The 13822-nt window shown below is 38.9% G+C and overlaps 1 protein-coding gene across 1 annotated transcript in view; it reads left to right on the top strand.

The window, feature by feature from the left end:
- The window catches only part of PDE11A (phosphodiesterase 11A), a 144581-nt gene that overhangs the window by 116668 nt on the left and 14091 nt on the right, over window positions 1–13822 (top strand). The window contains exons 15-19 of the mRNA XM_054209726.1: window positions 2061–2161; window positions 7006–7083; window positions 8458–8525; window positions 11694–11764; window positions 13705–13788. Coding sequence (XP_054065701.1) covers window positions 2061–2161; window positions 7006–7083; window positions 8458–8525; window positions 11694–11764; window positions 13705–13788 — 402 coding nt within the window. The remainder of the gene's footprint in view (window positions 1–2060; window positions 2162–7005; window positions 7084–8457; window positions 8526–11693; window positions 11765–13704; window positions 13789–13822) is intronic.

Raw genomic sequence — 13822 nt, 5'->3', positions numbered from 1 at the left:
AAGGTATATGAAAAAGCAGCATTTGAAAGTTAGACTGGTTCAGAATAGGAAAAAAGGAAGGGAGTTTTGGTTTTTTGGTTGTTTTTTTTTTCTAAACTCTGGAACGTTCAGCCTCTGGAATGAGCTTTCCTGGGAAACAGTGATTTCTCTAGTTCCTGAAATCTTCATCATAACTGAATGTTTCTCTGAAGATAGGCTCAAGGCATGGACAATCATGTCAGTCTGTATGCTTTTCTTTATCTTTTCCATCTTAAGAATCAAGAAATTTATGAAAAAAATACTTTTTTCTTTGGAATCTACTCCAGCTTCTTTCAGACATATAAAATACCACTTGAAATGCAAGTGCTCCTCTTTGATCACTCAGGCAGCTTCTTCTCCAGGTCCCCAATTGTAGACCAGAAAATTAATCTTATGGGATTTTTATCCAATAGATACTGTTTGCTAATGGCACATAACGCCCCTTAGTTTGGAGTAAATGCAGATTTGGATCCTCCAACTTAAAGATACACCAACTTTCAGCAGCTGAGCAGCTGGTTTCATCTCTCAAATAAGCTGAAATGAGATTATATCCTCTCCACTAATGTTGATATTCTAGTCTGTCTTTGCTATCTAGAATTAAACATAGTATATTGTATTATTTCTTTAGATTTTTTACCAAGTTGGACAAAGGAGCGATGTATCCTTTACTCTTGACATGCTAACCTTGGTATAAGCGATCTTCAGCTTTGTAGTGGCACAGTTTTATGCACCATGAAATAGGTCAGAAAGGCAACAGATATTATAGAATAACAGACAACTTGGTAAATAACCCCTGTTGCAAGAGCTGTTATTTTACTGATATATTTTGCTTTATTTTCTTCTAAGTACTTTGGTTTTAAAATTGTTCTTCATAAATAAGCTTTAGATTATCAAATCCTTCTCAGTATTCAGCTGGAAAGAAATAACCATTTCATTGTCACAGAGAAGACCATCTTTTATGCATGGCAAGTTATTTTTTTAGACCAACAATTAGCCGATCTATTAAAAAATACCATCTCTACCTCCAGACCTTATCTTGTCTATGTCCTCAGACCATCATGATTATAGGAATCCTGTTGCTGGAAAATTCTTCGGTTTAAGGGCATTTTAATCTTCCTAAGCAGTAGATGGCAGCGCATACTGAATGTGTGCATTACGGTGCTAAATACCACCAAAATAAGACTCTGTTTAGCAAGAACCTCATTATTTCTCTAGGTGAAAAAAAAAAGTGTGGTACTTTTATTTACATTAATTTAGTTATATGTGGCTAATGTCACAAAGACCACTTTTTAAGCTTACATTTAGAATTCTCCGTTAATTTTGTTTCTTTCAACTTACTTTCTCTAGGATTTCAGTTACAAATTCAGTTACAGAAGGACCTTCCTGCTCTCAAATAGTGATACTAAATAATTTGTTTCCTTTCATTCTGGTCATGGAGGACCTCTCAAATTCTTAATCCCTGATTGCTTAAAAAGTAGCCTCTTTGGCCTACAGAGGGCTTTTAAACTGCATAAAGTTCTTTACCCTGCGTAGGGAACGCTTGTATGCCCTGTGAGACAACGCAGTAATGGGCAGAGTGGGCAAATGGGCTGTTTTGAATGAAAAACTGATTTAGTGTCTTTGCTCCAACAGCAGTTTGTGTGCCTGCAAGCAGCAGCACAGATAAATCTATTAGGAGCACAACTCAAAAGCCACAATGCACAGCTCCCCAAAACATTTAATAAGAGGAAAGATTGAGATGTATCCATAGTTTTTCCCCATAAACTGAGTCTGCACAGGGTCAGAGCAAAGAGTAAATCTTTCCTCAAGAGGCTGTAATTTCAGCAGAGTTTAGAAAAACATCCCAGGTGCTTGATTACAATCGTCAACTCTTCCACCCCAATGTAATCTCAGCAGTATTAACATTATTATTTTGTCGTAGTTTTGCCATGAATCAGAAAAGGCCTCTGCTACAGGGAAACAGTAGACTAAAGAGTTAGAAAACCTTTTAGAAACCTATATTGATTGCTAGCCCTTTACCTCTTTTATCTCTTTCATTATAGGGTCACAACATCTTTGCTAACTTGTCCTCTAAGGACTACAGTGACCTTATGCAGCTTCTAAAGCAATCGATATTGGCAACAGACCTCACTCTGTATTTTGAGTAAGTATTGGCATTTCTTGTATTTGACAAATGAAAATTCGAAGAACTTACTCCAATGACCTATTAAATACCAATAAGGATATATAATATGAGAAATTAGTGTTTAGCTGTGGTTGAAGAGATTTAGTCTAATACTTAGTATATCTTAGGCTAATAGAAATATCTCAAGTGTCCAAGTAAGTTTTGCTTCAATGTGTAACATGTCTGTATCAACAAATAGCAAATTGAAAGCCTGGAGTTATGCTTCAAAGCAATCCCAGGAATCATTTACAGCTCAGTCCTGTAATTCTTCTGTCCCTTCTGTGATCGTTTCTTCAGGCATGTAAAAAATCAATGACGCTTTAGAATTTTTTTCCACCATTTCAGAGTTTCTAAGAAATACTATATTTAGTTATAGATCCAGTTGCAGAGGTAAGGAAAGCGTACACATTGCTGCATCCCAGTTTGCATCACACGAGAATAGGTCTTAAAAAGCTTAACTCAAGAGAAGTATAATAGGATCTCATCCAATTTTCTTCCTTTTCCTTGTTTGCAAATCAAATCTCTAAGTAGACTTCAAGTTGGTGCTATTTTATGTTTTTCAAATACTGTTAATTATTACCAAGCTCTTCCCAGTGAGAATGCGTGGGAGCACGTGTGTAGTCAGAGGAGTCCTGGTGTCACCATCACATTGGTGATCTTTGGCATCCCCCTCTCTGGCACGTGTCTGTGGCTGACTAACAGGGAGAAGCGCTGTCAGATGTGCAGTTTCAGCGTACTACCTTCCCATTCTTGACAATAATTCATCCTTAGGAATTTTTGTTTGATGTCCGTCAGCATCCCATCCTGTACTGTGCTGGGCGGCATTTAGTAATGTTTTCCTTAGGGTGGTATACCTGGATTCCGCCCCTCCTTTGTGCTGATGGTTGATACCAAACTAAGTTTCCAGAAAACTTCAGGCACTTTACCCTGAAATTGTTCAACTATCTATATCAACATTGTATCTTTAACTGTTAATTGTAAAAATACTAACTGGGGTGCTGCAAGGTCTGCTTTGTCTTTTTTTTCTCAGTATTTGGTTACTGTGCCAAGGGCTGTTTCTAAACAGTACTGGCAATAGACACATTGATATGCTTTTTTTTCTGCAAGTCTATTCTCAGAGAAGTTGTATCGAGAAAGGATTTTAGTCAATATTTTTATTGTAAATAACTTCTAAACATTAGCCCGTGAAGAAATTTCTTCTTGCTGACATGAAAATCCTGAGCAGGACAAATAAGCCCTTTTAAGCATACTCTTTGAAGCTGTCTGTTAGGATTGCGTGTTATCTGGGGGGCTGGTGTGCCAGGGGAATTAGCTGACAGCTTTAAGTGAGATACAGGGACCGCTGGGATGTGTCAGTACGAGTTCTCCTGTCTCACCACAAATAACAAGTGCTGCAGAAATGTTTTGTGCTGTGAAGGAAAAGAGGAGTGGCAGGGGCTGAGAGGGCAGCTGCCCTGGCACAGCCCCATCTGCTCCCCCTGGCCAGGATCCTGCAGCCCCTGGAAGGGCCGGAGAGGGCCCCCAGCAGTGCCTTGGGAGGGAACCCAGTCCAGACCCAGCCGCGATGGAGCTCTCTTCCCTAACTGCCTGAGTTTGAAAAATTACATGGTCAAGTTGTCTTTCTAGTTTTAATACAGAGAAATAGCGTTCAAAAAGGGACGTCAGCTGGATTTCAAGATTATTCTTCCTTGCTTGCATAATTGGTTTTTGTGTCCTACATGAATCAGAAAGCTTTTAGCAAATGAGGCCTTGCTGTGGTTTAACCCCAGGCAACTAGGACCATGCAGTCGTTCACTCGCTCCCCGTCCCCCAGTAGGGATGAGAGGAGAGAAAGGAAAAAAACCTCACAGGTTGAGAAAAGACAGTTTAATAGAACGGTTACCGAAGGGGGAAAAAAATAATAAAAGAATATACAAAATAAAGTGATACAACACAAGTCACTCTCACCACCCAATGATAAGATTGCCCAGCCCATCCTGAGCAGCCATCGTGGATTCCTGCCCCCTGGGCAAGCCCCATTTATATGCTGAGCATGACATCTGTGGTATGGAATGGTCCTTTCGCCAGCTTGTCCTCTCTATGCTCCCTCTCAGCTTCTATGGGAAGATGAAAAAGTCCTTGACTTAATATAAGCACTACTTAGCAACAACTAAAACAATATGCGTTATCAACATTATTCTCATACTAAATCCAAAACACAGCAGCTATTAGGAAGAAAATTAAATCTATCCCAGCTGAAACTAGGACAGGCCTTTTTACCCAGAATTCTGTAAATAAGTTATCTTTTCCGCTTGTGTTATTATGATTCATTAATCAGGTAGTTGTTATGTTGCTTTACTTCCAAAAGTGCCTGAAAATCACTCCCTGGAACCGTTGATGATTTACACTTGTTTCTTAAAGCCACCCTATGTGAACAGATGTTTCCACACATGTACCTAACTTGTTTTTTCAGTTTGCTACGTCTTCAATATTTTTGTAGAGAGGGAAATTCTGACATCAGTATTCTTAGAATGCTTAAACCTAGTGATCACAAAGTCTAGCCAGCAAAACAGCAACAAAACTCCAGGCAGAGCAAGGCTGTATGACCTTCTCAAGGCACTGCTTTTCTACAAACAAACAAAAAGATGCCTTTCAGTGAAAGATCAGATGGAAAATATACTGTATTCTAGTAGATAATTCTAAATAATGATCCTTGTAGATCCTTGTACAACAAGCAAAAGCACGGAACCAGAATGAAGTTTACGGAAATTCAGTCAAATGATGTCTTGAGTCACTGAGCTGTAGAGCAACTGGATTTTCTATCTAGAGCAAGACAACTTTCCCTTCCAGGCAAAATACAACCAGAACCACTGTTACTCAAAGACAATTAATTGCAACTTGTTATCATTCTCCTTATTTCTGAAATCCTGGCATATTATGTTTCCTTAATAATAGCAAACCTCGTCACTTTGGATACCATGCATAAGCAACCAGTAGGAAACGCTAAACTGTTTTCTTATATGTGTCTGCTTTCCTCAGGTCAACTCCTTCCTACACTAGAAATTCTCTGTGGAGTTGGGCTACTGCTTCTTCATCCTTTTAAATGGATTTCAAAGAAAATTGTTATTTTAAAGTTTTCGGCTTAACACAAGGCCTTAAAACTCACATTTTCACTTACTGTATGTGTTCTCTTACTGTATTTTAAATTTGAATGCTTGAGGTCTCTGGGATGTCATCTTCCTGAGCTTTCAGCTTTAAATGTTCTTGCCTGTTTTTTGTGCAGTAGCATATAAATTGCCCAGAATAACCAGTATTTCAAAATGAAATCATTACCAAATTTTACATTGGCAGACTGGGCACTGAAACACAGGATGCAAAAATCGACTGCCCGCTCTCTTAACAGAGTACATAGTTGTTGATGATCTGCTCAGGAATAGGCTGGTTTAAGGTTTATGTGCTAACTAGACTTGGCCATTAAAAATTTAATCGTTGCAATATTTATTTCCACGGGGGCCGCGATGCTATGACTTTGTGTGGAGAATTGAATTTTGTTTTCAGCATGCGTGACTTTGCATTGTCCCAGCAAATTTTGGAATGTGAAACTCTTTTACATCTTATTTCACAAAACTTAAGGGATTCGATATCATCATATAGTCCTTATATATCTCCCTCTTCTAGTTGCTGTCTTGAAGTCCATTATAGAAGGGCCTTGTAGTAGGAGTGACTGGTCATATAACACATGACAGTCAGGGACCAGAATAATGCAATGTGCCCCAGGTAAAATTCTGTCCATTGATCGAGGGCAATGTTCCTGGAAGTGTCCATCTCCTCGTGTGTAAAACCTGTATGGGCTGCCGTCAGACTGCGCTCTCAATAATCGCTGCTCAAAATGTCAGTCTAGCTGAAGTAAATGTAGAAAAAACAAGACTTTGCAAATTCTCTCCCGTTGGGGAATCTAACTACGTTTCCACTTGACAAAGAGATAGCACAGTCTCCTGTGAGATGGGGCACTGGACCGTCATTCAGAACGTTGGTATTTGTTTTCCAGCTTTGATGCTAATATGTTATGTCACTCTGGGCAAGTTGCTCCATATTTTTGTCCTTCAACTTCCGCTATATCTGGGGCAGGATCTGTTTTGTATTGCAGTCACACTGCGTGCAATGAGAGCCACTTGGAGTCCTAAAGCTATAAAAAAATTACAGACTCTGATGAGTCAGAATGTTGGTACTCAAAGGCACCAAACAAGCATTCACGTGTTCTGGCTCATGTTTTGTCTGTCTTTGAGGACATAGGCGAGATATCCCAGAGGACAAAGCACAGGACCAAGCAGGGAGACCTAGTTTCTAGTCAATAAGAACTACTAACTCGAGACATCTGCAGCTCCTTTGTCTCACTGTTCTGTTCTATGCGTTGGAAATACTAGGAATTGCATGTCTCTGAAAAACCCTTCAGGATACAGAAGTAAAAAAACATTTTGCAAGGACAAATAGAAAGAAGTGTGTATATATTTCAGGAGTGTTTCTATTGTCTGTCTGTCCACCGCTGTAGTTGAACGTTTCATGCTTCCATGGAAGACTGAACATTTTGGTACCATTTATTTCCTTATCTGCAGAGACCATAAATACAATACTGCTTTTACTAGACAACTCTGACATTGATAACAGACATTTATAGAACATGTTCGGAAATTAGTACGTTTCGCTTAAATGGACTGTCAGTGTAATGACTTTAATAATAATACACGAGATGCAATGATTTCATATCATCCAGAGAACTGTGTTTCTACTGCAGTGCCTCCCTGGAAGCGTCTTGTTTCCTTCTCTGATATTCTGTTTTGTTTCAGGAGAAGGACCGAGTTCTTTGAACTTGTGAGTAAAGGTGGTTATGATTGGAATATAAAAAACCACCGAGAAATATTTCGGTGAGCACTACTATTTCTTGCTTTCTGGTTATTTTGAAGTGTAGCCATATTTGTTTCATATATCGTGGAGTGAAGGCTTAGAGTAACAAGGAAAGTAGCTTGTTTTAAAAATATGATCTATGATATGAAATACATGGTATGATTTCTGAACATTACCAAACAGCAGGGATGTTGTCAGTGTGACCTCACCTTCTCCATTCCTATTCCTGCCTTCACACTCTGTCGCGTTTCCTTCCCCTACTCCCAGCCTCACCCGTTACCACTCAGCCCTTCCGCGCTTTCTCCAGAAAGCATCAACATTCTGCCTCACGACACAAAGATCTTTCTTGTCCCTTTCCCTGCTCCCTCCTCTTCTCGGCTGTTTTCTTTCACTGGCCGTGCTTCCCTCTGCTCTTCTAGTCTGTACCTGGGGATTTGCAGATGCACGGTGCTCTTCTAGCCCTCAAGAATGGTCTGAGCATGAATCCTATTGAAAACCTCAGACGTTGGGGTGGTTTGAGTACACCACGCTTTTGAGGCAATAAAATGTGTGCATTTGCATATGCATGCCTGATTATGCCTCGTTTTATCTAAAATTTCATTAAAACTCTGTTTCCTTTTGGTCTTTTGACCAAAATATTGGCCATTTTATATTTTCCATATCATTTCACCCATTCCTAATTTTAGATTCAGGCAATATATTTGATGTTTCATTTTCAGTGCCCTTGTTCTTCATTTAAACTTTCTTAGACTTTTATCTGCATCATGTACCGTACATAAACGCTTTCTACAGCTGAATGGTTTCTTTCTCCTAATGCATATAAAACATGGTTGTAGCTAGGTATTAAACTACAGTGGAACAGTATAGCTCGTAGTAAATCTTAAATTTTTATTATAGATGAGCAGTAGAAACTGCTTAAACAGTGTCTGGGATGCCTCCTGTGATTATAGGTTCTCTTGCTACAGCAGTCACTTACAAATAGGCATATAAATTAATCCAGTTTGCAGGTGTTATTATGTAATAATACCCTTACTTATATCATGGGAAGCACATGCTTTCTAGTATATTATAGGTATTAATGTAGATAGTGTTAGAAATATTGTAAAATTAGCAGTTACTCCCTTGCAATATCATTTCTTTTCTAGTGTGCAATGCACAATACTAAAATCCATCGTCTGATGACCTGCAACACATTAGGCTTCCTAGGCACAATTGTGATGTAAAAGCCACGCTGATGGCTGAGATTTCAAACATGTCATTCTTTTCTGGAGGAAAAGAAGGTGCCGGAGCTGACATTTTATATATGTGTTATTTATTTATGCGTCCAGAGCAGAAGTTGTTTAGAAAGCCAACAAAGGTTGATTCAGCTTGTATTGTTCATTTCTGTTTTTCAGATCAATGCTAATGACAGCCTGTGACCTTGGAGCTGTGACCAAACCGTGGGAGATTTCAAGACAGGCAAGTCATGATTAATAGCAGGGCTAGGAGGAGGCGGGACTGGCGGGACAATATTCCCAGGGCCCTGGCTTACAAGGGACCAAAACTGGAATCAATTTACAGCGGTATTAATGCTATAAAAAAATAGCAGGGGGTTTCTGCAAGAAATGGTTTATTGCATAATCTTTCCATGTACACATGCTTGTGAGCAGCATGTAGGTACCTGAAGAGATCTGGCTTTACAGCTTCTCCTCTTATTAACCTTTTAAATCCACATCAAAAAAGTGGATGGATTGAACAAAAAAAAAAAGCGTTAGCCACATATAGCTGCACTTATCTGGTTTGTCCCAAAGTCTCCCTTGGCAGAATCTTCCCTAATTCAAAAATACCAGTGATGATCTGCAGACTTTGATTAACATAAAAGCTTCAGTATATATGACAAGAGAAACATGTTAATTTTCTCAACACTGATGGAAAATAATGCAAGTTTTTAGCATGCCTTTTTTAGCATCCTGTACTTAGAAACAAACAAATAAAAATTCAGGCTTCTGCTGCTGAGTAGGCCCTTTAGAAATATACGTAAAACTCGAGTCCAGCATTGGCAAAAAACTACAATGTAAGAAAGCCACCTGTCCCAAAAGTCTTGTCCTTTACCACGTGATTTTCCCTCTTCTAGGCATCTTCCCTTACTCAGCATCCATCCTTAATATTTCTGGTATCTGTGCTATCCATGCAGCTGAGTGTGGCTAAGCACCTGGAGGGAGTTTGATTGGCTTGACGGCAAAGTGATAGTTAAAAAAATGGGGTGAAAAAGAGAAGCTAGAGCAGAGAACTAGTGAGGCAGGAGCAGCCAGATATCGTGGAGAAGGACAAGGAATTAACAGAAGCGTGAAGGGACCTACAAGTTACATGCACATTAACTCAATAAAAAAGCATTTACGTGGTGAGGGCTTCAGCTCAGCTTGCAGCTTTGTCAGGTGAGTCTCTTTTGCTTTTATAAGCAGACTATGACAATAGTCCTTCTAAGGCTGTCACTCTATGGTCACCTCGCTTGGAAATCATGGGAAGTTGCTCATGTCCTGCAGTGAGAAAACGAGTCACAAGATTTTTCAGTGCCACTACTGCAGTGTGTGCAATCTCTCCTCATTTTTCCTCTTTAACCCACTTAGCTTCTCCATTTTCTTTGACATCCAAAATGTCAGGTAGGGTCTGTTTGCCATATTGTCAATCTTCATGCTATGGTGCTGAATTACTGCTGAAGTCTCTGGCAAACTGGTTTTTTATCCTTATCACTTTTGAGGTCTGCCGTTGAAAATTACCCTGCAGCCTAGCATACAGGTTTCCTTTATAGTGAAAAGTACAGTCTGGGATTGATTGAAACATTACCTGGTTGAGCAGAAAGGCTAATAAGTCCACAGAGGGAAAACAGGAAATAGTTGGACCTCAACTGTGCTGAAAGGAAAAAAAAAAAAACCAAAACATGAAAAGTGAGGGAGAAAGAGATTAAAATATATGAATCAAAGGGAATAAAGGCTACATGTAAGAAAGTAAAATTCAGGAAGTGAAGATAGAAACAAACAAAAGAAGAGGGACAGGATCAGAATAGCAGTGAGAGACAGAGGTGAGACTATGTCTTGATTATTTTTATACAATACGCTTGGCAAACCCTTAATTGCTGCTAAGTTGTTAAATTATTCCTCTATCTGGAGTATTGATCCAGAATTTTATTAGTGCACTGGGATTACATACGTTATAAAGTTCCAAGCTGTGTGATAGCCTGGCTCAAGATTTAAGAGTACTTTATAACATCAATTCACCTACTTCAAATTTATTTTGGTACTCCTTATTTCAACTGTAACAAGCTTAGGATTTGTGAATGTTAGCTACCATGCAGTCACTAGAGCAAGAAATTTTGAGATTTTATGAAGTGCAGGTTCTCTGCTTAGTTCACCCTCCCGTGCCTTGGCATTATGAAATCATTTCCTAGCTTGAAAATACTTGAAAACAATCAGCAGGCACGACAGGACCTTGGGGAACTGAATGCCATCTTCAGTAGATTAGTTTCCTTTATTTGTCTCTGAAGTGTCACACACGCCTACCTTCTAAGCCCCACACGTGAGAAGAGTATGGGATGTAAAGGCTACTATATCAGGATTGCTCACTGTTTGACTTCCTAAAATTCCTGTTGTTTCCATAATTAATTTTGTTTTCAAATCTTGTGTTCTTTTGAGGAGCGCAAAACTCTTTTGTGAATAGATCATCTTCATTCACAAAAGTCAGAAAGACGCATTCCAGCTTCCAACCCACCAGTTCTTGATTTTGATTCAATATGATAATCACAAATTGAGTTCATATTTAGATATTCAGATCTGATAGTGATGAGAGTCATGGGACAAAAGTATAGTCTAATAAGAATAGTATTTATATATAAGAATTCTAAGTATTTATTCTAAGTATTTATATTTATATAAGAATTCTAAGTATAGAAGTTCCGTTCAAATACACGGAAAAACTTCTTTACAGTGAGGGTGACAGAGCACTGGAACAGGCTGCCCAGGGAGGTTGTGGAGTCCCCTTCTCTGGAGATTTTCAAGACCCGCCTGGATGCAGCCCTGAGGGATGTGCTTTAGGCAATCCTGCTCTAGCAGGGGAGTTGGACTAGATGATCTCTAGAGGTCCCTTCCAACTCTGAAGATTCCGTGATTCCGTAATGGCGAAAAAAAACCTTTATGTTTTCACATTAAATTTAGACAACAGAGGTAGGACAACATATTTATATAGGACAACAGCCTGTAAATACTCAGAGAGCTCTTGCACATTTTACAAAGCATTTTTACAGACATCACTGTGGATGCCAAGAAGCAGCTATAATTCTCTATTCTGTTCTCAATACTTGAGTAAGTTGCACATAACTGCACTGAGCGCTACCTCAACATTGCAATGTCATTACCCGAGTCAGTTCCCTATCCAAAAGGGATGAGTGTGCCTATCAGTCGTCATGGCTGTTCATAACCCCTGTTTGCTCAGTCCTGAAAACTACACAAACATGTGCCTGACATCAGTCATGTAAGTGGGGCTATTTACTTCTTTACAGTTAAGCACAGGTTGAAGTTACGGTCTGAGCAAGAACTCATTACCCTACCAAACAGGTAGCAAAAATTCTAATCTTTATCATGATTTATGTTTTAGGCAGCTGAGCTGGTAACCAGTGAGTTCTTTGAACAAGGAGACAGAGAAAGATCTGAACTCAAACTCACCCCTTCAGTAAGTTTTTATACCTTCTGAAATAGTTACTAACTTGAATAGGGTAAGAAAATACCACCGGGTTCATTCAGAAAAACTAACTGTTCTGTATGTAAAGAAAAATCTTGTAATAAATAAAATCTCTGTCCAGTAAGGACATGCATTTAAAGCCACATATAAAAGCTCTCTGGTCAACTCAGTCACTTCTGCATTGAGCTCTTTTCCCCATTTTCTGTACCTATTCCCCAGGTTATTCTGTCGGTTAATTTTCTAAGCAACAGGTATTGTTTTTAATACACAGCATTGAAATAAAAAATCGGCTACTTATGGAAATCAAAATTGTTAGATTTACTTTATGTTGCAGCTGTCTGTCTGTGTTGCTTCATGTATCAAATGCTGAAAAGCATTTCTATAGGTATACAACTAAATATAACACTGTGATTGAAAGGATAAATTGGTATTGAGTGGAATATAGGCCGATGGGTGTGAAGTGTCAGAGAAAAAAGTTTCATAAAGATTTTCACTTGAGTGATTTGAAGAGAAAGTCTTATCCACGTTAAATACCTCAAAACGTTGACAAGCCATTATCTGGAGGGAATAGGAGAAGGGTAACAGAAAGTATTCTAAAGAATTTAACTGAATTTTAACTGTAAATTGATATATTAAACTGTAAACTGATGTATTAAGTGTTTTACGTTGGGAGATAAGGCCAGTAAATACTTACAAAGTTCATCAGTTCTAACAGTTGATGGCTCAGGGTCAAAATCATGTAGTTTTACCATATTAATGAGGAATTTTTAAACAAGATCAAATGCTGCTGCATTTCATGACATATCGCTATGACAAGCCACCTAGGTAGGTATTGATGCTGGCTAGGTAAGACAGTTGTCAGCAAGATAATGTGCTATTCTCTTATATTACAATTCAAGGGTTTTTTTTCTTGCGTTGTGCTTGTAACAATATGAAAATTACCTCCTGGTCTTATTTAGTCTACACTGTGCGATACCTGTTTATGTCAGAAAGAGCAGGCTGCAACTAGAAAAATTCAACCAGACATTTAATGTAATGTAATACATACAGTCTGGAATTTCTAGAAGGTAGAAAGTAAGGAAAGTAAGTTTTCTCAGGAGACATCAACCTTGAAGAGATGGGCCCAAAATAAGAACAGACTTTCCGCAGAAAAAGACAGAAAGATTTAAAACTTGGCATGTTCAGAGAGTGGAAAAAAGCATTTGGTAAATGGTATGGATGGAACAGTAGCAGGAAGATTAAAATCCTGTAGAAGGAAAGCTGATGGACCCAAGTGATCCCAGGCAGGGTATGGAGGAAACTCAGCTCATGTTCAGACTCTTCAGACTCAGTTTCTTCCATCACCTTTCAGCCAATAATTGAGCCTCTTAAACATCACCTTCAACCTCTGTAATTTCCTCTCTGGGGGAGCGCCGTGAGCAGTGAATTAGGCTGTTTCCAGAGGAACAAATGGATAACTGCTCCCAAAACGGATCTGTTGATTCCTCACCCTTTGGATTCACCAGACATGGCTGGTTATACAGAAAGGGTCTGTAACTGGGAGGGAGGGAGCCTGCCCAGATCCATCACTCTTCATTTTGCTGAGCTGGAAAACCGTATGTGAGAAAAGGGAAACTTCTACTCAAAGGTATCTACATTTCTACGGAAGGTTTCTTACCAGCTCAACTCCAACCGTGAAGCATTTATTTTATACCACAGAATTATAGAATTCAAATACATTCAGCCTACAAATTTCAAAACAGAATTGAAAATAAACAGTTTATTTTTCATGCCAGACAAAGCAGTAGAAAGACTGCTGCAAAGATTGATTACGGTTTACAAAGTGTTCTGGTTGTGAGAATTTGATCATAGCTCCAAAGTGCTGGATGATGTGTCTGTAAAATAACTCCATCGTAATAAAGCATGACAGTTTTGTTCCCTTCTCAATTCAGGCCATTTTTGATCGGAACAGGAAAGATGAACTACCCAGGTTGCAGCTCGAGTGGATTGATAGCATCTGCATGCCATTGTATGAGGTAATTTTTACTTACTGCTCCTGTAGAGTCCAGA

The sequence above is a fragment of the Rissa tridactyla genome, chromosome 7 (assembly GCF_028500815.1).
Source record: "Rissa tridactyla isolate bRisTri1 chromosome 7, bRisTri1.patW.cur.20221130, whole genome shotgun sequence".
Classification (NCBI taxonomy): Eukaryota; Metazoa; Chordata; class Aves; order Charadriiformes; family Laridae; genus Rissa; species Rissa tridactyla.
The sequence above is the reverse complement of the archived record's forward strand: the minus strand, read 5'-3'. Positions and strand labels throughout refer to the sequence as shown.